The following is a 21,646-nucleotide window of genomic DNA, read 5'->3' as shown; positions in this document are numbered from 1 at the left end:
CGAGCCTGCCTGGCAGGGACACCAGCACAAGGCATGCCAGAAGAGGGGCACGAAGATGTGGGGATGGGAGCGAGGGGCTGGCAAGGCTGAGACAGATGATGGTGGGTGAGGAAGGATGCTTGTTCCTGAGACTGGAAGGAGGGAGGAGATGGGAAAAGACGGGGCTGGTACAGGGATGGTCAGGCAGGGGATGGGGTCATGCATTGGGGTGCGGGCAGGTGAGTTACGGCAGCTGGCGTTGCTTGGGTCAGTGTGGGGGCTGCAACCGCATTCAACCCCCTGGGATAGTCGGTGCCAGAACTGTCATTCCAGCACTGCGGGCTGCCAGATGTGTACCGCACATCTGGGAACGGTGCAGGGAGAAGCGTGAGCTGGTCCTGGGCAGGCGGCAAAACATCCACATCACACCTTTAGGAGTCACATCCCTCCTGCCAGCAGCGGTTTGGCTTGAGCAGTGACCCCAGCACCACGCTGGGTGGGCACATCGCCCAGCGCTGGCAGCAACGGAAGGGTCAAAGCCCCCACGTCTCACTCTGTCTCACGTTGAGGGCTTGCTTCCATGAAGATCTGGAGAGGTGGTGGTGGTGTGGGAGGCCCTTGGGACACATTCACCCTTGTTTCCAGGCCAGGTGGGGAATTTCCTTCCAGACTCCTGGCTTTTAGAAACTTTTTCACTTCTCAAAAGCCAGCTCTGGTACCTTCTGGTATGTTCAAAGTTTGACCAGTAGAGCCTTGAAAACAGAGAGGAAAGCACATCTTCCATTATTTTTGGAGGTCGGGAAGCACTGTCTGTCTGTTTGATGGGCAGCTGGGGGGTTGAGGAGTTTCAGAGCGACCCAGTATGACCAGTCCGCACTGCTTATAACTTCATCACACACCAAAATGCCAGCAGTTAGATTTTTGCCCTTACAGGGGAGAAGAGCCGATCAGGAAGATGGCGGGCTGAGATCAGCGTATCCGTGGTCCGTGACTATTTATTGATGGCCGAAGGAGGGTTGGTGCAAATGGATACTGAAGCCTCAAGCCTGTGTTGTCCAACTGGTAGCTGAAGATGACCACTGCCAGCCGGTGAAGTCCGAGTGCTGGAGATATCCTGCCACAAAAGCTTCCTCTTGTTGAATTGTAGCTGTGGAGACAGTTAATTTCGAACTACAGTTATTCTTTGAGATTTCCATGCAGGCAGATACACAAGTATGGGCTTACTGTGGGCCACTGGGGCTGCTGACGAGTTAAAGACGGACATGTGCTTGAACACCTGTTAAGCCCCCATTGTGTTTCATTCAACCATCGGAGGAATGTGGTGGTGGTGGTGGTGGCTTCCGTGAGATCTCGCCAGAAAGTTGTTGTAAAGCTTAAAGCACTTAGAAAACCCGAATGAGAGAGTGTGCTGGGTGTATGTCCCATCCCGTCTGCCCAGGCTGTCATCAGGGTAGAGGAGAAACCCTCTTTCTGGCAGGTGAAACAGGCCGGGACCACAAGCGGAGAGGGGATGCACGCCTGGCAGAGCTGGGAACGACGGTGGGGCAACTAAGTCCCAGAGAGGTGAGGACTATCTTCCCTTACCTGGGCAGACACTTGGATGGTTGAGTAAGTACTTTAAAAGGTTTCACAGCACCCACCTGTAGGCATCACAGCCCAGTATGCGACTGACCCTTTTGTACTTGGTATTTGTTCCCTGCCTTTCCTTTCTGTGGTATTTCTTTTCCTTTCCTCTCTCTTATCCAGCGATAATCCAGGTTTTTGCTATGCTCAGGATTGTCGCATTCTGACCCAAAATACATTTCAGTGTCAGAACAGCTGTCTGCTCTTGCAGCCGTATGAAGCCATCTCCCGTCAGGCTGTGTTTTAAGGGCACGTAAGGATGGAGAGAGGTTTATTGTAGAGTGGGCTTGCACACTGGAAACTCTTGGGTTTTCTTTCCCTGTGCACTATCAGGGCTTCTCCTCTTCTGGCGCAGCGATAGCAGCCCTCACCCCAGAGCTTGGTTGGGCTATTCCTGCCCCTGAGTCGCCTTGTAAACCCCCAGCCCTTGTAAGTCAGAGTGTGTGAGGTGCGGAGCCCAGCTCCCGGTGAGGCTAGAGGAAAATCCATCAGCTCTGGCATGGATCAGACCTTTGAGGCGCATTTCTGCAGCACAGAGAGGGCTAGGGCTGCCGGATGGTTATGGAGGGGATCGGTATTTGCAGCTGGTGCTGTCGGTGGCAGGAAGGAGCTCTAACCTTAGGGAGATGTTTCTCCTCACACAGCCCCTTCTGCCCGAGCAGAGCTCACTTCGCCTCTGCAGAGAGGGACATCCAAGGGAGGGGGGACATCCTTTCCCGTGGCCCTGGCCCATGACAGGGAGAGCTGTCGCTAGCCAAGCCCTCACTGCGTGTACCTCTTACTCTGGACTCTTGTGCCGGACTGCAGGAAGATTTACGGTGGTGAAACAAGCTTTGCCATCCTTTTCCAAAGTAGGCTTGGCCTCTCTGTCCGTTCCTGGCCCCGGCAAACCGCTTGCACAGTGCTCGCCGGCTAATTACCGATTTCCCGGGGAGGCTCCATTCGCCTCGGTGGGCACCCCCGGCCCCTGCCCACCCTGGCACTGCGCTCTCCCTGCCCGGGACCGGCTTCCCTCCCCGGGACCGCGGCTCCGCGCCCGGCCGTGCGCCCCGTCGGGCGGCTACAGGGGACGCGCTCCCGGTGCCGCTCACCGAGCCTTCCCTTTCTTCTCCTATTTATTTATTTTTTTTTGGTAACTCTTTTCCTTTTTGCGCTCCTTCTCCTCTCCCTCTTGTAGGAAGAGGAGGGAGGTGGGGGGAGGAGGAGGAAGGGAGAAATATTGTTCGAATTCACAAAGGGGGGCATCTGGTGCACCTTGCGCCTGGCATCTGTGCTCCTTGTGTCCCGAGCAGCACGCTCGCACCGGGGCGAGGGGCAGGAGGGGCAGCCGTGCATCTGTTGGGTGCCACAATAAAGTCACAAAACAGAGAAACGGAGCCGGCCCAGCCGCGCTATCCTCTCAAAAGGAGAGGCGGGGGGGGACGGGATGCGGGGCTGCGGCTCCCAGGTATTATGCGCCGGGTAAGGTAGGGCTGGGGCAGCAGCTGCTCCGGCTCTGAAGGGCTGCGCTCCGTCGAGCCGTTCGACATATGGCACCGCAAATCACGGTATCTCCTGAGCAGCCCCGGCCCGGGGAGGCGGGGGGGGGGGGATGGAGGGAAGGAAAGGGCGGCCCCGCCGCAGGTGCCTTTGCCGTGCGCCCACCCCCGCCGTCGCCCGGTGGGGAGGAATCGCGGGAGCGCACCGACGGCCCCCGGGGCGGGCGGAGGGCGCGGAGCGATCGGTGGTTCTTTCACCCCCCCACCCCACCGCCGGTCCTGGGGGAGAGGGGGTCGGGAGCCGGCCCGGCTTTATCTGCCCTCCCTTCTCCCGAGCAAACAGCCCCCGGCGGGTTTGCGACCGAGCCGCGGTCCGTCAAACGTCCCCGACGCCTGGCAAGCGAGGGATGCGCCGGGGCTGGGCTGGTTACCATATGTTTTCAATAAAATAAGGCAAATAGGTCCGGGAGATAGGGATTGCAGTAAACCTGTTATAAAGCAGCATAAACTAGGCCAATGTAAACGGCAGAAGGGCCCCTCCTGGAAGGGCCGTTGGGTGCCAGCTCCGCGCCGGGGCGGCTCGACCAGGTGTGAGCGGGAGCCCGCCGCGGTGCCCCCGGAGATTTTTATCACGTTTGTGGTAATATGGTGCTTGTTATGCTAACTATGAGTAAACATACCCGGCCGGGCTTTGTGGCGACGGGAGGGAGTTATCGGAAAGTGGCAGTGGGAAGGTGATTTAACAATAAAGTTGTCTTGTTTGCCAGCAGGTGATGTCTGCCCCCAGCCCCATGATTAATGCTTCCCAAAGCACTCCACTTTACAATCTCTTGTAATTATTTATTAAACGAAATCTATTTATTATTATTTTAGCAAACAGCGGTACCAGGTGGGGCTTTCTTTTCCTCTTCAGCTTTTGTTTGAAGGACGTTTGAAGTGGGCAGTCTGAGGCTTGGAAACTCGCTCGCCAGATTTTTTTGTCATCCAATTGCACAGGCACACACACACACGCACACAACCCCCCCCGCCCCAACAACAACAACAACAAAAAACCCCGCCGGGCCCTTCCTATTCATCCTCCCCTGCCCTCCGAGCCGCCCCTCGAGAAGGGGCACCCGAGCCGCCGCGGTGGCCGGCCCCCCCCTCCTTCGGCCCCGCTCCCCCGCCCTCCGAGCGCAGCCGCCGCCGCGGGGGAGCCGGGGCTGCCCGCCCGTCGCTCCGCATCCCTGGAGAGGCAGCGCTCACCGGTCCGTACCGCCGAGCCGGGGACCGGACCGGACCGGGGGGAGCTGCCCCCGCACCTCCTTCACCCGGGCGGGTCGGTCAGGCAGCTCTCGGTACCGGTATCCCCGGTCGGGATCCGCCGCGCCGCTTTGGTGAAGGAACGGGGGGCTCCCGCCCCGCCGGGGCTGCGCCCTCCCGGTGGCTCTGCCCGCACCCCCTGGGGGTGCCGGGCCGTGCAGGGGGGCCCGGTCCCGCCGCCCGCGGCCCCCCCGCCCTCCTCCGGGGAAAGGCGGCCCGGCCCCGGGCCGGTCCCCGTCGCCCACCGCAGCCGGTGCGCAAAAGTCCCCGGCACGTTTTGCGCACCGAGCCCCGGCGACGGGACGGTCCTCCCCGGGCCCAGCGCCGGGCTGGCGGGCCGGGGGTGGCCGGGGGCTGCGGGAGGACCCTTCCTCCGCGGGACCCAGCCCCCGTTTTCCCGGGGGGAGCAAAGACACGGCGCGGGGGGGGCAGGAGAACGGCGTGTGTCCCCCCCCCCCCCACCCCCGCCCGGTGCCGGCGCTCGTCGCCCGCAGGACAGCGCCGGTCGGTGCCCGGGGCTCTTCCCGGCGCTGCGGGGGCGAGGAAAGGGGCCGCGGGAGGCTGCGGGGGGGGGGGTCCCGGGAGCGCCCCGCAGCCCCGGGCCGGCGGGAGGTGGCTGTGGTTCTGCTGAGGGGAGCGGGATCCCCCCCCAGGGCTGGCACCGGGGGGAACCCCGCCCGGCCCGGCGGTGCGTCCCCGGGCATCGCCGGGGTCCTGGGCCGGGACCGCCCGCCCCGACCGCAACCGCAGCCCCCCCCCCCCGCCCCGGGGAGTCCCGGCGTGCGCGGCCGCTCCGGTTGAGGTGCAGCCCCGGTCCCTCGCTCGGGGTCGACGGCTCGGCCCTGGGGTCTCGTCCTGGGGGAGGACCGGGGGGAGAGCGGGCGGGGGGGGGTCCCGGCGCATCGTGGGAGCCGGCGGGGTCTCGCGTGGCGGGGCCGGGACGGCGGGCGGTGCCGGGCCCGGCACGCTCCCGCCGGGCTGATAAGATAAAAGCGTGCCAAGGGGTGGGTGCGGGCGAGCAGGGGGGGTAAAGGGGGGGGGGGGGGCGCACACGCCGCCCGGCCGGGAAATCCCCATTGTCTGTGGGCCCTATATATATAGGGGCTTAACGGCAGTCGTGTGCCGGCCGCGCAACCTTTCCGAGGGAAAGTCGGGAGGGGGGGAGCGGGGCGGGGGGGGGGCGCGGAGCGACAGCCGCTCTCCTGCCCCGCAGCCTCGCCCGGGCTCAGCAGGTACAGCCGCGGGGGGGAGAGGGGGTCCCCCGGGCCGGCCGCCGCCGCGCCGTTCCCTTGGCTCTGCAGGATGGCCCCGCAGAGCGACCGCTCGCCGGGAGAAGGGCAGCCTTATTTCGGAGGCTCCGAGGACGCTCCCTCCGCGCCCGGCGGCGGCTCCGCGGGCAGCCGGACCCCCTCGCCGGCCCGCAGCGCCCTGGCCCCGCGGGAGGCGGCGGTCCGCAGGAAGGGGAAGGCGCGACGGGGCCGCGGGAAGGCGCGGAGCGAGGGGCTGCTCAGCAAGCAGAAGAGAAGCCGGCGCATGAAGGCCAACGACCGGGAGAGGAACCGCATGCATCACCTCAACTCCGCCCTGGACGCGCTCCGCAGCGTCCTGCCCACCTTCCCCGACGACGCCAAGCTCACCAAAATCGAGACGCTCCGCTTCGCCCACAACTACATCTGGGCTCTCACCCAGAGCCTCCGCCTGGCCGAGCAGGGCCTGCCCGAGCCCACCCCGCCGCCGCCACCGCCTCCCCCCCCCGCCGCCGCCGCCGCCGGAGCCGCCGCCGCCGCCCCCGGGCCCTGGGACTCGCCCTGTCCCGCCGCCCCGCCGCCCGCCGCCCTGCGCCGCGGCCCCGCCGCCTTCCCCGCCTTCCTCTGAGCCCGCTCCCCCGGCTGCTTTCCCCCCCTCCGCCCCCGCTTTGGGCCTTCAGGTAGCCGGCGGGGCTGAGGGGGGGCTCCCCTCGCTGCGCGCCGGGGGGGGGGGGCGACTACGGACGCCCGACTCCCCCCCTGCCCCGTCCCGCTTGGCTGAAGCGCAGCGAGAGCGGGCGGACAAAAACAAATCACGGTTTTGTACTCGGAAACGGTAAATTATATTAATTTGTCGCTATCGGTATTTATTGATTATATTTCGTAACAAATATATATTTTGTATATAAGAGTATTTTTGGCAGCGGTGGTCCGCCTGTTTGTACCGGCGAGGGGACCCGCGCATGTATTTTGGTTTTATTTTTGAAGAAGAAGAAGAGAATAGAATAAAACGTGTGGCGGTCAGACCTGTGCAACGCCGTGGTTTTTTTTTTTTCCACCGAGGGCTCTCTCTGGGGGGGAGGGCGGTGTGGGTTTCAAAATCGCGCGCAGCCCACCCCGCACCGGGGAGAGCCTTGCGCGGGGCCCCGGGCGGTGTGCCCGGTACCGAGGTGACATACCCGGGACGGGGACGGTGTGCTTGGCGCGGTGGGGTGGGGGGGCTCTCCCCTGCCTGGAGTGGAGCGGCGATGGAGAAGCAGCGCAGCGGGACTCTGCGCCTGTGCGCACGCCGGCGTGTGCCCGTCGGGGCCCACGCCAGCATTTCAAACCGGTCTCTCTTTGCAGACGCCTTTTCCCGCAGGACTGCGACCGGACCCGTGCGGTAGATAACCCCCCCCCTTCCCTCCGGGCAGCCTCCCCGCTCTACCCGCCGCACCCCGGCAAGGTGCGCCCGGCTGCAGCCTTCCCCACGCAGGCGGATTTTCAGTGCCAAGCTCGGACCCCGGGGCTATTTTGGAGATGGCCCCGGGGCACAGAGCTGCGGGGCCCCGGGGTGGTGCGGGTCCCCGGGGCGGTGTTGCCCCAGGCCGACCCCATCCTCCCCCGGGGGAGGTCTTAGCCGGGGCAGGCGCGGGGCTCGGGTGGTGGTAGTGGGGTGGGATGGCGTCAGGCCGGTTAAAAACGCGGGAGGTGGGAAATGCAATACCTCCCACGGCACGAAGAGAAGAGAAGAGAAGAGAAGAGAAGAGAAGAGAAGAGAAGAGAAGAGAAGAGAAGAGAAGAGAAGAGAAGAGAAGAGAAGAGAAGAGAAGAGAAGAGAAGAGAAGAGAAGAGAAGAGAAGAGAAGAGAAGAGAAGAGAAGCCCTACGAATCCCGCAAGCCCTTCCCAGCCCTCTCCTCCCAGGGACTCAATTTGTAGCTGGTAGATTTACGGCCGGGCCGCCTCCCCTCTCCGCGCTGCCCCAGCGGGGCGGCAGTCGCTAGACAAAGCGGCCCGCGAGGCCAAAAGCCCATTGTGATGCTAATTGTTCTCAGCTGAGCCCGTTTGCCCGCGGCAAAGAGACGCTATTGAGGCAATTTGTAGAACAAAAGAAATTTGGTTACTGGAAACAAAGACGCACGCACAAACACCCCCCCCCCCCCCCCATCCAACACCCTCCCTTCCCGCACCGCAACAAAAGAGGCGAGAGTGAAACCTGACCGAGTGCGGGACCCCGGGGGCCTTATCCCGCCGCCCCCCCCCTCGCTTCTCTGCCCCACCGACGCGGGGGGGGGGGGGGCAAGGGCGGGGGACCTCCCTTCCATCCCCTCCCTCCGCGTTGCTGCCGCTCCCCGGGAGCCGTGGGGTGGGCTGGGGTGGAGGGACCCCCCCCCTGCGTGGGGAGGGGATGGGGAAGGGTGGGTGCGCGGAGCGGTGCGCGGAGCGCGGAGCGGTGCGCGGAGCCTCCCCTGCGCCCCAATCCCGCACCGGCGCCGCGGGCTCTGGCCATGGTGCTGAAGGCGGCGGTCGGGCCCGGGCCCGGGCCGGGGGGGCGCGGCGTGGTGCGGTGCTTCCCCCCCCGCCATTCCGCCCCGGGCCTCTGTATGCCGCTGCCTACCCCCCCTCCCCATACACCCCACCGGGGTTCAGCCTTCGGGGTCTGCCTTGGCCGGGCAGGGGGAATCCCTCCCGGTGCGGACCCCTGGCCGGTGCGTCTCTCCTCGGATTTGTTGGACTCGGCCCAGGCGTAGGCTAGCTGTGCAAGTGCTTGTGCGTTCAGGTGGGCGACATTGCCCAGTCCTGCGGCGAAGGGCGAGGCCAGCTTGGCCCTGGGGCTAAGCAGACGCTTTGCAGCTCAGTAAACGCATGGGGCTTGGCGGATTTTGGAGACGCGGCGATCTGTTCTTGTGCGCTTGATCCAACCTCGGTCAATGAACTGTCGTCCCACAGAGAGGAGCCGCGGGTGCCCCATGCACCCGGGAGAAGGGAGTGAGGGCACCGTGCTGCCAGCGCTGACAAGCAAGGCGAGCAGGTCTCACTTTCTACTTGAGCTTTTTTGGAGATCTGCTCTTTCTGCTGCCTCCCGGGACCCGTTCATCCATGCAGAGCCCCGCTACTTTGCCTATTCATTGCTTTGAGAAGCAATACCCACATTGCTGGAGAAACACAGGCCATGGGGCAAGGTTGAGGACTAGGAAAAGGCAGTGTGTGCCTATCTCTGTGTGTACTGTTATAGTCCTGAACGTGATCTATCTGCGTCGTAGATCAGATAGGCAGAATGAAAGACCTAATAGTATTCCTCCCCCTTCCCCCCTTTCTGGCTGAATTGCGTATTGTTTTCATACTCTTAACAGTCTGCAAAGTGCTCCAAGGCCTCCGTGTGTGGCCACAGGCAAAACACTGTGATTATTTGGGTGATAAAATCATTTAATGTTTTCCCTGCTAGTCCAGCTCCACTCTGATATCTCCCCACAGGAGGTATCACCTTGCCCTAGCTATCTGCATGTGCCGCGGGACCAAGGAGGGCAACAACACACTCACTTAGCCTGCAAAAGCAGCATTTTTTCAAAAAATTGCAAAAGGGAGCTCAGGGTCTATATGGGCAAGAAAAGGGGCATGAAGAGCCTGAGCGCCCCATGAAAAGCAGGTATTACAAAAGTCCCAAAAGATGACTATACAGCTGTGTTTTCGGAAAGTGGTCACTTTAGCAAGTGTTACTGCATCGCAGATTCTTTTCTCTGGAAGCTTAGGATGCTTCTGGTCTTCCAGCCGTGGGGCTATATGTTGGGGCGGGGGGGGGGGGGGGGGGGGCGCGGGCGGATTTACTACCTCTGGAGAACTAGTGACTTCTTTAGGGGCTTGAATGCATTTTTTTTTTTTCTTTGCCTCCACATTATTAGGTTAATCATTGCTTGAACTGGTTGCTATGGTTTTGGCAAACCCATGGAAACTTGATAATGAAGACTGAAAGACTCCTTTTCCATTTATCTTTTCTCTATGTTTAGTGCATGATGGTCTCATTTCTCTTGATGGGGCTGTCCCAGCGCCAGTGCCCGGCCTTTATAACCACGGCTGCTGTAATGGCCTCCGGACTTTTTGATGTGGAAGAAACAGGTGGCCATTGGGACCGCGACCGTTGCAGAGATGCAGGCTTGTGCCCTCGCATACTTGAAGGCGATGGGTTGAAAACAAACTTAGCTCAGGCGCTGCCAGGTTTGGTTGCTGAAATCCCATGCAAGGCGGACTCAACTTTTATTTTTGCAGCCAGGGCAGACCCCTCACTACAAGCTGATGTTTTCATGCCCCTGACCCTCAGTTTTAGGTCTCTTTCTGTTTAGACAAGAAGGTTTTTGAATATATGATATTATCCTCTATTACAGAAATAAGGAGGCTTTAAACCTGTCTCCTCCTGAACCTTCCCTCTCCTCCATAGCTACGTTTTACTGCTGAACCCTGCCTGTAGGGATATTCAGCAAACTCTGGCCGTGCCTCCAAAGCAGAATCTCCTGCAACTGCCTCACCAACACTCTGTTCTGCTCAAGGTTAAAATGGGGGAATGAGGATAACAAACAGTTGAAAACAGAGCCTGTACATCATTTGCATGGCTCAGAGAGGCCAGGCTCATTGCCAGGGCCAGGGAAGGGGAAACACCGGGGTCCCCTCCTCAGCGACAGACTCGTCCCCCTCCTCCTTGCTCCTGGCCAGCTCCCTCGTGTCTGAAGGCTGGCGAGAAAATGAAGGTGATTCCCATAATCCCAGGGCAATTCCTTTGACCTCAGGCCTCCACTCTGTGCTTTAAATACAGCTTTAAGTGAGTCGCCTCCTGCCCTCTCACATTGTCTGCCTCTGACATTGCAGTCAGGTTTCCTGGCGGAGGAGGCAGCCGGGGCTGCGAACCACTGCCTGTCCCCTCCACGCCGCTGGGAATCAGCGGGGGCTCCTGCAAGCAGAGCAGACCCTCTCGCCTCTTCCAACGTGCATCGGGGTGCCCCGGTGTCCCCCAGAGGTGCTGCTGCGGTGGGCCGTGGCGGGATGCTCGGCTGCGGCTGCGTGCCCGTCCTCCCGCACCGCCCGCACGTTTTGGTGTAGCCGCGCTCGCCAGCAGAGAAAAGGCAAAGAGTCGGGATTCTTTCACATGGTCAGCCCTCAAAAGTCTGCCTTCCCCCCCCCCTCCTCCCAGCTATAATGACAATCCAAAGAGTTCCTGATAGGGTTTTAAAAGATGCTTATTCATTCACCGTCCACCAAGCATGAAAATCCAGCTCATTTGTTCATTTGTTGCCATTCTTCGCCCAAACGACCCCACAGGGGCTGAAGCCTGTTGCCGAAAACTTGTCACTCACACTTTTAACTTCTTTTTGTTGTACTTCTCTTTATTTCATTCTTCTGGGTCCCCACCTCCGCCACCACCCCACCCTCTCCTCCGGTCACAAAGGCAAGTCTGGGAAGCTCTTTAAAGCTGCAGTGCCCCCTTTTAAAAATCAATACAAAAAAAGCAATAGCTGAAAGGAGATCCCAAGTTTATGTAAGGAAGGGGGAAACTCCATCCCGTCTGCACAGCCCAGATGGGGACGGCGGGAGGAGGGACGGCACCGGGTGCCAGCACCCCCAAATTGCCTTCGAGACCCGCCTGGGGTTCATGTGGCACCCTCGCCAAAAGAGTTGGGCCTTTCTGTGTCAAAGGAAACGTAAACCGGGGGTCTAAGGGGTTTTTAAGGAGAGGGCAAAAGCCGGTGTTGGCTTTGCTCGGGTCTTCCTGCCTCGCTGGTTATTCTCTGACCGGGGATGCCCCTAGAAAACCCATGCCGGGGCAAGCAGGAGGTGTGAGTTTTTCCACGGGCTGCTTGCTGGCCCCTCTACAGCTCCGTGCATCCTTGTAGTGGTGTTCGCTGGGGCACGGGCAAGAGCAGGGTGCTGGGGGATGAGGCACTTGGGACCACCTCAGTCCCCCCCATCATCGCTGGGGCTCCTGCCCTGGTCAAAGAATGGGGTTTCCCTCCCTGAGGGACACTCGCACAGGTTTTGTGTTTAATGGTCCCCGTGGACATTTCTGATTGCATTTAACCCTTGCCGCCAGGAGTTGCACAGCTGCAGCCGTGAAGAATCGCTGCCTTTTGTTTTCATTTCGGCCAGAGCTGTGAGGCTTTACCTCATTTTTCTGGGGCCTCAGATGTGATTTTTGCCTGGACTTTGTGCAGCTCTCCCTGGAGCAGGCCCCGATGTGAGGAATCACATCTCCATCTTCACCCTGAAGGCTGTGCATGAAAAGTGGGCTCCTCGCTCAGGCTCAGCTTGTTATTTCAGGGAGCAATTGCAGGGAAATTATCTCCTCCTCCCTTTCCACCCTGTGTACGCAAGTGGAGCTCATTTCCTCTCTTCCTCAGGGCACCACATCCCCGTCTTCAGTAACCAAATTGCAGTGGAAAACGCTGCCGCCAATATACCCAGGTATAAAGGCACCTGCCTGCCCACGGTCCCCTCCCCAGGGCAAGGGCAATGGCAGGAGCTAGAGAGAAAAAGAAAAACCCTCTCCCTGTCACCTCCCGGGTACCAATCCATCACCCCCAGACCCCAGGCACCAGTGGCCCAAGCTCTCCCGCTCCCTCCCCAGGCAGGTTGTTTCAGCCATCGAGACCTCGCGCCAGCGGGACAGAAGGAAGATTAATGGGGCAGGTGCTGGTGCTCGGACCTGGCCCTTGCCCTGATAAGGTGGGAGCTGAGATAGCGCTGGGTCAATACTCAGCGGTGGCCACCTGGAGCTGCGGCTGGAGCCACCTGAGGGGCTCCTGGGAGGAGAGGACACAGGGGGTCCTTCCCCCTGCGTGGCCCAGCTGTGTCCCATGGGAGATGCAGCTGCCGTAACCTGCCACAGCCCCCTGCGCTGTGCCGGCAGGGACCCCCCGCTCCCGGCCGGACCCCTGGCCTCCCCCGGCCATCTGCTCCCCCTGCCCGCTCCCGCCCATCAGCTTTCACCGCGCAGCCCGGCTCACGGGGCAAAGCCAAGGTTTCAGCCTCCTCCCGCCGTTAATAATTCCCAAGGGAGCGCGGCGTTGCCATTTATCACCCTTCCTTTAAAACCCAGCTGTTATTTATGTGCGTGCCCCCCCCCTCGCCTTTCCCAGTGCGCTGCTATGCCCTCGCTGCACCCTGCAATGCCCCGAAGTCCCCGCGTTTGGGCAGGAGGGGGTTTTGCACGCATGGGGGGCCCCACCATCGATCCCCCCCTGCATTAGGCATCAGAGCTTGGAGATAAACAGTACTGCTGGCCGCACACGTTAAAACTGTGAAAGGGCACCTGTTGCTGGAAAAACGGCAACCCAGGGTTAGCCAAAATCTTTTGTGGTTTGAAAAAGCTCCCCTAGTAATAAACCCTGATGTGATTCATCCTCACCTGCCCCTGGAACCAGGTTTTGTTAAATACTTGGTGGCAGGTGGATGCCCCGGAAGGAGTCTGCCAAATTTTATTAGTGTTTTCTTTCAGGAGCAGCATGCTCCTGGCTGCAGGTTATTTACCCCCGCTGCCCTCGGACTCTGTACCTAGGAGATGCCCCTGCCCTGCCCGGCTCGCTTTACCTTTATCTCAGTGATCCGGGAGACTCATGGATGGGACCCTGGGGGTGCAAATAGCAACTGTCTTTAGAACTACAGTTTTTGGGTGCACTTCAGCAGCCTTGCCATCCTGCAGTTTGGCCTTTGCGATGTCACAAGAGGACTTTTTTCGAGGGTTTTCTTGTTTTCCCATGGTTCGTCCCTGCTCTCCTGCAGGATGCTGCGCCGTCCTGGCTGCCCCGCGCCGGGCTGCATGGCCGATTAGGGACCCCCTTTGTCACCTAATTGGATTTTTCTCCCCTTGTTAGCCCGCAATGAAAATGTCATGGGCGACAGGGAGGTGCCCATTCATCTCGAATTAAATTCGGTCGCCTCTCGGGCGAGCCACGCCGCTATTCACCCCGCGGCAGGCAGCTGCCGCTCGCCGGGGGATGCAACTGGGGGTCCTGTGTCCGCAGCCACCCCGGCGCCGGCTGCGATGCCGGGGAAAGGGGAAAATACCCAGGCTTGGACAGACAGGAGAAAGGCTGGGGTCCACGCAACCCTCGGTTTCTCTCTCCGGGTGGTCTTCATGGCTTACTGGGGGATTTTTGGCCGCAGCCGGCATGTGGGCCCTGCATGGCGGTGCGTTGCCAGGAGGTGGTGCTGGGATCCCGCGCCCTTGGCCTTGGCCGGAGACGAGCCGGGATGCCTGGGTTGTGGGGGGCTGCAAGGGGAGCGGGGAGGCGATGCTGGGTCATGGCTGGCAAGGCAGGAACCCTCTGCAAGGTCCCGATGGAAAACCCGGGAGCCACGGATCAGAGCGGGAAGGACCCTTCCTCGGGAGCAGCACGCCAGGGAAGACGCGGAGAAGGACAGACCACAACTTATGCCTAAAGAGCAATATTTTGGGGAGGTTTTTTCGGTCCCTCGCTGCTCTGACATTGCCTAAGCCTGCCCGTGAACCCCCAAAGCCCACTGCGTTGCTGGGGTGGGGGGGCAGGCAAACCATGCTGCAGCCAGCACGGGTCAGAGACGGTTTCTTAGTTGAGCTTTTGTGCTCCAGACCGTGGCAGGGTGTTTCATAAACGGCAATTAAAGAGCTGTCAGCCCCGTAAATGCAGCCGCAGAGGGGCAGCTCAGCTGTAAAAGCGGGGCTCGGGTCAGGTCTTCTTGGCCACAAGGCGCTGGGAGCGAGAAAGCGATGTAGAGGTGACGGGAAAGGGGCTCTGCCGTGGGGTGGGTGCGAGCCGAGGCCTCGGGGCCAGCCGGGGGCAAGCCCAGCTACGTAGGTGCTACGTTATTATGTGATGTTAAATAAGAGCGAGCAGGGTTTTTTTTGAATACACCATATGACTAGAGAAGGTAAATTTATTTGCGGCAAACAATGGCGTTGATAACTTTTTCCGTTCTTTGCTTTCCTGCGAGTAAACATCTATTCTTCTTACTTTTATAAAAGCATTTGGTAGCCAGGATTGTTTCTGTCCTGACTGGATGCCTCCCAGCCGGGGAAAGAACTTTCCTGTTGCCTGCCCAAATTCCTCCTCAGCGATCTGCTAAAGCCCAGGGCGGCTTTGCCTTTCCCTGACCGTGCTTGCACCCGAAAACCTCCCTAACCTAAACTTAGCAAAAAGCAGATGAAAGAGCTCTGGGGCTCCCCGGGGAGAATTAATGATCTGCAAACAGACGGATACTCGCAAAATGTTTTTTTTCTTGCTCTCCTCCCCTCTCGGCTGCTGACATATATATTTGGAGAGACGCTTGGAAAAACGTGGCCCTGGGCAGAGGGTCCCCAGGGGAGATTTCGGAGTTTCCAGGGGTTCACCAGTGCTGCAAGCAGGCGATGGGCAGGGAGGAGGAGGAGGGGGTCCGTGAGAGCACTGGGAAGGGAAGGCCATTAATTTCTTTACTCAGATGGCTTCTGCCAACGCTGCCTGGGAACTGGGGTCCTTAAAATCCACCCTATAGGAAAGCAAAGCCAAGCCACGCAGGTGAGCTCCCCGCTGCCTTGGCTCACAACCCGATTCCGTGAGTGGTCGAGCTGTGAAGCCGGGGCTCCTGCTCCAAGATATTTTTATTGCCTGGGAACCAGGCTGAGGAAAGGTGTGGCCTGGTCTTTTTTTTTTTTTTTCCTTCCCCCCCTTTATTTGGCTGAATCCAGGAAAACGAAGGGGATGCCTTACGTTTTGGAGCAGCGCGATGGGCTCTGCTCTGCAAACGGCTCCGTGCAATTCTCGGGGCCACAGAGATGCTGCTCATCATCCTCTTTCCCCCAAATTGTTATTTTTCACATCCCCGACGGTGTTAAAAATGAACGCGCCTGGTTTCCCTGGACCAGAAGGTGGGGGAACCCTGGGGAACCCCAGGGGGGCCGCGCTTCCCAGCTCCCTGCAGGAAGGAGCTGCTGCTGGCAGCCTAAAAACAGGCTGGTGCGTCACGGCCAGTGGTTTCTTGGCACACGCTGGGAAACCCCGAATATGCTACGGGACAATACATCAAGAAGGCGAAGGAAAACAATAATATCTCAGGAAGCAGCCTGGGATACTGCAGGGGAGAAGCCCGATTTAGACCGTTTCCTGGCCTGAAGGTCCATGCCATGGTGTGGCCACGGCTGTCCTGGCTGTACCCGTCGCTGCAGGGGCCGAGTGACACCGTTTGCAGCTCCCTGCATGCTTCTTAAGCTAATTATTTGCCAGTTATTTATTATTTCAGCAAGTTGCTCGGTTTTGGCATTTGCGCTATTCCCAAGCAGCCTGGCCCAGGCAGAGATGAGCTCTGCTACTGGTGAGGGGGGAAAACCTGGACGAGGCGTCTGGGGGGGGGGGAACTATGCATTTCTTATAGCACTGGCCAAATTTGCCTCCCATGACCACTCACCTGAGCTTGTCCCCTGACGACGCTGTCATTTCTCTTTCCACCCCTCCTGGCTTTGGTGCGGGGTCTCCCGTGGGAGCGCAGCGTGTCGGGCCCCTCTGCCGCCGGCACCGTTCCTGCTCGCTGCTCTTCACCAACTCTCATCTCTCATTATCGCACCCAAACCACTGGCCCCGGTAAGGCCACGGCGATGACCCGGCTTTGCTGCGGAAGCAGGGATTTGCAGAAAGCAAATTAAAAATACAAGCAGGCAGGAGGGGAGGGGGCCGCGCTGCCTTCCCTGCTGCTCCCCCTGTACTTTTCACCCCGGCGAGGTCAGCCCTGTAAAACACAGACGGGGGATCCCCGCGGCTTCTTGATTACTGTTGGTGTAACCCCTCGCAGGAAAAATCTCACTGGTGGAAACAGGGTTTCGCAAGGCCCAAAGCGGGGTCAGGGAATAGTGTCTATAGGGGTTTTTGCTGTAGGGCATTTTGGAGTAAAACACCGTTTCCACCCTTGGACCTCTGCACTCCTCCGGGATACCCCAGCACAGATACCCTGCTCTGTAGGACACCTTGGAGGAGCACCGGCCAAGTAGGGGCTGGCCAAGCATTTTCATATTTCTAGAAGCCAGATTGTTTTCCCAAATCTTTATAAATAGAAAAAAAGGATTTAAAAAAAATTAAGATTAAAAAAAAAAGGTCTCGGCCATGGGGCCCAGCTCTTCAGGGCCAAACTGCGTGGCTTCCGCTAGAGCAACCTGGGATGGGTTCCCACCACGGCAGAGCTCCCCGGGCCAGCCGGCAGTGCAGCCCGCTGGGCAGGGTTTTAAAGCCTTCATGGTTTGGAAAGAAGAAATCAGTAAGATGGGTGTACTGTGCCAATAATGCAGAGCAACACACTTTTGATCTAGTATTTGTATTAAAATAGAAGTTAAAGTCCTCTTTCTCAACACTTATTACTCTTTATACGGCTTGCTTGACTTTATTAACTCCAGTCAGCATTCCTTAGTAGCTTTTTTTCCCCTATTTTTCAGCAGAAAAATGTTTTCACCTGGACTAAATGGCTCCGTTCCTGCTCCGTGGGAGTCTGGGGGCTTGTAAAGGCTCCAACAAGCTGGCGGGCTGGGTTTTGGGGCCGAGCAGCCAGCGGCAGGCTGCACCAAGCCTCTGCCAAGGGCTCCCCACTACCCCTCCGCCTCGGGTCCATGCGAAAGGGCTTCGCCGTGTCCCCGAAAGGCTGAGAAACACTTATCGGCCAGCCAGAGACTTTTCCTGCCCCGCTGAGATGGGATGGAAGCTCCTTTCCCGTGGGGGGGGATGCGCCCGGAGAGGCCTCGCGCATTCCAGTAATTCCCCCCAATTACTTTAATTTCCCTCCCCACCCTTTTTCTGTAACTCTGCTGTGCTGTTTGCGACGATGAAAGGTATTTTAATTCCCAAAGAAAAAACAGACCCTGGAAATCAAAGTCTCTTTTTAGAGCTTCTCGGAATCGGAGCGGCTGGAGGCTAATAAAATCCCGAGTTACGAAGTGCCGCGGAGGCTGAAACCCTCCCACTTGTCCCACAACGAGGGCGAAACAGGGACCCATTCATTGCAGAGCCATCTCCTATGGAAAAGCCGAGAGGGGAGCCCGGTGCGATACGCAGCACTGGTGGAAAGGCAAGGAACAGGCTGGGCTTTGTCGGAGGTGCCGCAGCCCGGGGTTGGGTGGAGAGGTGGCTTTGGTGATGCTGGGATGTACTGGACCTGGCTGGGACGGGGCTTCGGCTCCACTGAATTGGTGGTGGCTGAGGAAAGAGCCGGTGGCCCTGGAGTGGTGCCGGGGCTTTCTGCGGCCAGAGCAGCCGCTTTCCCTGCGCTTCGGGACTCGGCTCCTACCCGAGCTGAGCTTTATTCACCTGGCAGGGCAAATAAAGAGGCTTTTTGCCAAGTCCCTGCCCTACAGTTACTGCAACAGGCTCAGCCTGCCAGCGAACACGGCGCTGCAAGGATGTTGTGGTCTATGCTTTGGGGCTGGGCAAAGAAAGGCTCCGTGCACTAATCCTGCGCTGGATTTAACTGCCCAGTGGGGCTGGATACAGGATTAACCAGGGCACAGTGAAATACAGCGCAATGGGTATGCACAGCACAGGGGCAGAAGAACTGTGAGCCCCCCAAGGCCAAGCCCCGGCAGGTCCAGGACCCCTGGATTAGTTATTAGTTCCATCTCCCTGTGTTCAGCCTTGAGACCACTAATTGGCCTTAACGGCACTGAGCAACCTCACCTGGAGCCTCCCCACACGCATGGGGTGACTCTATTTAAGCCCAGCCTGGGGTTGTTGTTCCTTTCTTGCCTCTAGCTTGGTGTGGAAGGGTGGGAGTTTGGGGAGAGAGCTGAGTAGTTCTCACTTCTGCTCCGTGGAGGTGGGTCAGCTGCTATGCCAAAAGGCTGTTCCATGAGGTCCCTCTGCCTCCTACACCCTGGCTGTTTTGAAGATTAAAGCTCCTTTCTGGGTCCTTGGCAGCCACCTGATGGAGGAGCAGCTTTTTGGTAGGAGGAAGCTGGGTGGGGAAAAGCTATCGTGGGGTGGGGGAGGAGAGGGTTTTATCCAGCAAATGCATTTTTGGGAATGGTGAGCCGTGCCTGATGTCAGGCCAGTGGTGTGGGGGAGCAGGCAGGTGGGACTGGCTGGATTTTTCTCTTCCTGCTCCTGGCTGTGCAGGCAAACCTCTGGGGTGAGGATGCGAGGTCTAAGCTTGAAGTGGGATGGCTTTGCCTCTGCTGGCTCTGGTCGGTGAGGATGTAATGCAGGGGAAGAAAAAAAAAAGATCTTTTTTCCATTCCCTCCCCCACATTGGTTTGAGTCTCTCTGCCCTACGTGGCAAATGGCCTGCCTGCCCCTTGTTACCCAGAGGAACACGCGTAGGTTGTGTGTTTGGCTGAGGCAGTTTGCAGCCCTAAATGGATGAAGGTCCCTGGGGACCCCACCTTCCGTGGGGTGAAGAGCTGGGCGGCCCTTCTCCGACCTGATCTGCTGTGCTGCTGTGTGTTTCCACCATGGTCAGTGGAGATGGGAAAGCTCTCCTTTGGAGAGCGGGTAGGGACCCCAGGTGTTCCCCCGAGAAGCGGTATTGCCAAGGTACCACTTGGCCGGTGACATCCAGGTTTCTTTTTGTTTTCTGCCATCTGCATAAATACCCAGGAAAGGTTTCCAGCAGCTTATCCCTCCGCTCCTGGTGTGCTTCCGCAGGTCTTGCCTGACGGGTGAGGAGCTGTGCTTTGAAGGCAGGGTGTAGAGGTAAACTAAGGTAACATCATGTTAGCTGGGTTGACATGATGATCCTTAAGTTGCTGAATTGCTGTGGGTTATGATATCCCACTTAATGCAGGAGATTTACAGCACATCAGTTCATATAACCGCCTTTCCAGAGCCTTCCACATCCACCCTTCCTCAGAGCCAGGCAGTGCATATATGGGAATGGATTTGCTTGGGAAAAATGTTTTGTTCTATTGAGAGCCCCAGGGGGTATTTATTTTATTTTTTTTATTTTAGGATGTGATATTTTTTTATATTCTCTTTTTGGTTTTTTGGAAATTTGGCATCAGCCAAGGAACATTGCCTGGCTGCGCTTTGTAAGGCTGAGCGTGCCTCTCCTGGCACGGGGCTGCTTTCTACAGTGTGGACAACACTGGACAAATCTGTCAAGCAGAAGGTGCTGGAGGAGGAATTAACCTTTAAAACACGCACAACGCGCATGCAAAATATTCTTCCCTAATGCAGCGCTTGGGATCTGGGAAAATGGCAATAGCAGAGCAGCGGGGCTGTGTGGGATGCATGGCCTGCCTGCAGCAATGGTCCAGCCAATGCAGGCAGGGCTGGGGAGCTGCTGGCAGCCACCGAGGAAGTGCTGAGAGTTTTTAAAAATCATTATATTGGCCAATGTGTCTCTAGTTTCCCGATTGTTCCCCCTGCCTGGGTACCCTGAGTCTGATGTGTTCCCCTATGGCTGAGCTGGATGTAAGGATTTCATGAGCAAAAAGTTGGATTTATGGATTTCCCCGCCCCCTCTACTTAATGCATTTAAAAATACATTTTTTTTTGTAGCAAGTGGGGACCCCTGCCTGGCCAAGCAGAGGTTGCTCCGTGATGTGCCCACCACCAGCAAAACGCATCTGGCAGGGGAAAATTAGGGGGGAAAACTAATTGTTAAACCACACATGTACAAACCCCTACCTTGCAGGTGGGCTCAGCCCCGCCAGACAGGCAGCGCCCATTGAGAACTGTAGCTTGAGCAGCATTTGGGTCTGGTGACAAGGAGACGAATCCAGGAGCTGCTCTTGTGAGGGGCCATGGGGCAGGTGCAGAGGAGAAGCACCATATGTTAAACAGCCCTGAGGAAGCTTTCAAGCCTCTGTTGTAAAAATCCCCCATCTTTCTCCCTGTATTTAATGCATCTTTGTATGGACACTAATTCCTCAAGTATCCACGCCAGGGTTGACTTTTAGTATGTTTGTCCAGGCAGGCTGCCAGCGAGCGGTTCCTACAAGGCTCCCAAGCTCTGACATTTGTTAACGCCGCAGTAAATCACAGTGGCTCTTTGGGCAAGGTTTTTCTTGACAAAACGGCGGAGGCGAGAAAAAGAGAGAAGAGACCACAACAAAATGCAAAGGGCTTATTTAAGCTGGAGAAGAGTAACTGGCCCGAATGAAGCAGATGGGGGACAATGAGGGAAACTTCCAGCTCTGTGCCCTCCGCTCCCGCCGTCTCCCCTATTCATCAGTAGGCAATAACTGAAAGGGAGGAAAAAGACTGAGGTTGGTCCTTTTGGTTGAGGGAGGTGATGAAGGAAGCCTGGCTGGCCAGGTCAGCTGTGGAGAAACCTGCTGAGAGGTAAAGGTCTTGGGGGAGAAGTGTCAGACTGAGCCAGAGTTTTGGTAATGGTGGGATTATAACCCTAAAATCCTCTGTACCAAGCCCCTTTAGTTAGTCTTTTCCCCCTGCTGTATTTTAGGGAAGGATGTGTGACACGGCCTCTTTAGCAGCTGGCCATGGTTTTGGGTGGAAAGATGGTTTGGGGGGGAAACAGCTCACTTGGTGTTATTGAATGGGGAACGCTCGCCCCAAAGCAGCCACGTCTGTGGCAGTATCTCCATCCCAATGCGGGCTGTATCCCATTCCGGTGCTGCAGCCCCTCTCCCTGTGCCTCCCCCCAGCCCTGCTGCAGCATGAGTATTTATTTATCCCTGCCAGCCTTCTGTCTTCCCTCTTTTCCCCAGCTTATTTATGGCTGTTGCCTTTCAGCTCCCGGCCACTGGAGCCTGAACTTGGCCATTATGCGCAGCTCGTTGCGGAGGCCATCAATCTGTGGGGCCAGCATGCAGCCTGATGGACTTCCCTCATCATCATCAATTTTCTCCACCATGCCGGTGCATCCCTTTGGATCTGGAGCAGCTGCACATGTGCCGCTGGTGGCTTCTGCGCTCCCACCCCGACACCCGCCTCCTCCTCACAGAAGCCTTTTGTCCTGGGATGCTCACAGGCATCAGGTGGGTCTGCTTGGTTCAGACATCCAAGCAGGGCTTGGGGTGGCTTCAAAGAGGTGATTGGAATGCATTGCACAGGAAAAAGCACGTTATTTCACTCTAAATAAGCACTGTGGAGTCCTGCTTA

The 21,646-nt window shown here is 58.3% G+C and overlaps 1 protein-coding gene across 1 annotated transcript; it reads left to right on the top strand.

Annotated features, from left to right (window-relative positions):
• The first annotated feature begins 5,684 nt into the window (after positions 1–5,684).
• NEUROG3 (neurogenin 3) lies at positions 5,685–6,257 on the top strand. The gene has a single exon (XM_041127491.1). It carries the CDS (start codon positions 5,685–5,687, stop codon positions 6,255–6,257), a length of 573 nt encoding a protein of 190 aa, XP_040983425.1.
• Positions 6,258–21,646: the final 15,389 nt, after the last annotated feature.

This window comes from Aquila chrysaetos, chromosome 11 (genome assembly GCF_900496995.4).
Source record: "Aquila chrysaetos chrysaetos chromosome 11, bAquChr1.4, whole genome shotgun sequence".
In the NCBI taxonomy this organism is placed as follows: Eukaryota; Metazoa; Chordata; class Aves; order Accipitriformes; family Accipitridae; genus Aquila; species Aquila chrysaetos.
Note: the sequence above shows the minus strand (reverse complement) of the source record. Positions and strands in the feature narration are given on the sequence as shown.

Bases quoted from the DNA above. Each gene is read 5' to 3' on its own strand.
- NEUROG3 (XM_041127491.1), top strand. From the start codon at position 5,685: ATGGCCCCGCAGAGCGACCGCTCGCCGGGAGAAGGGCAGCCTTATTTC.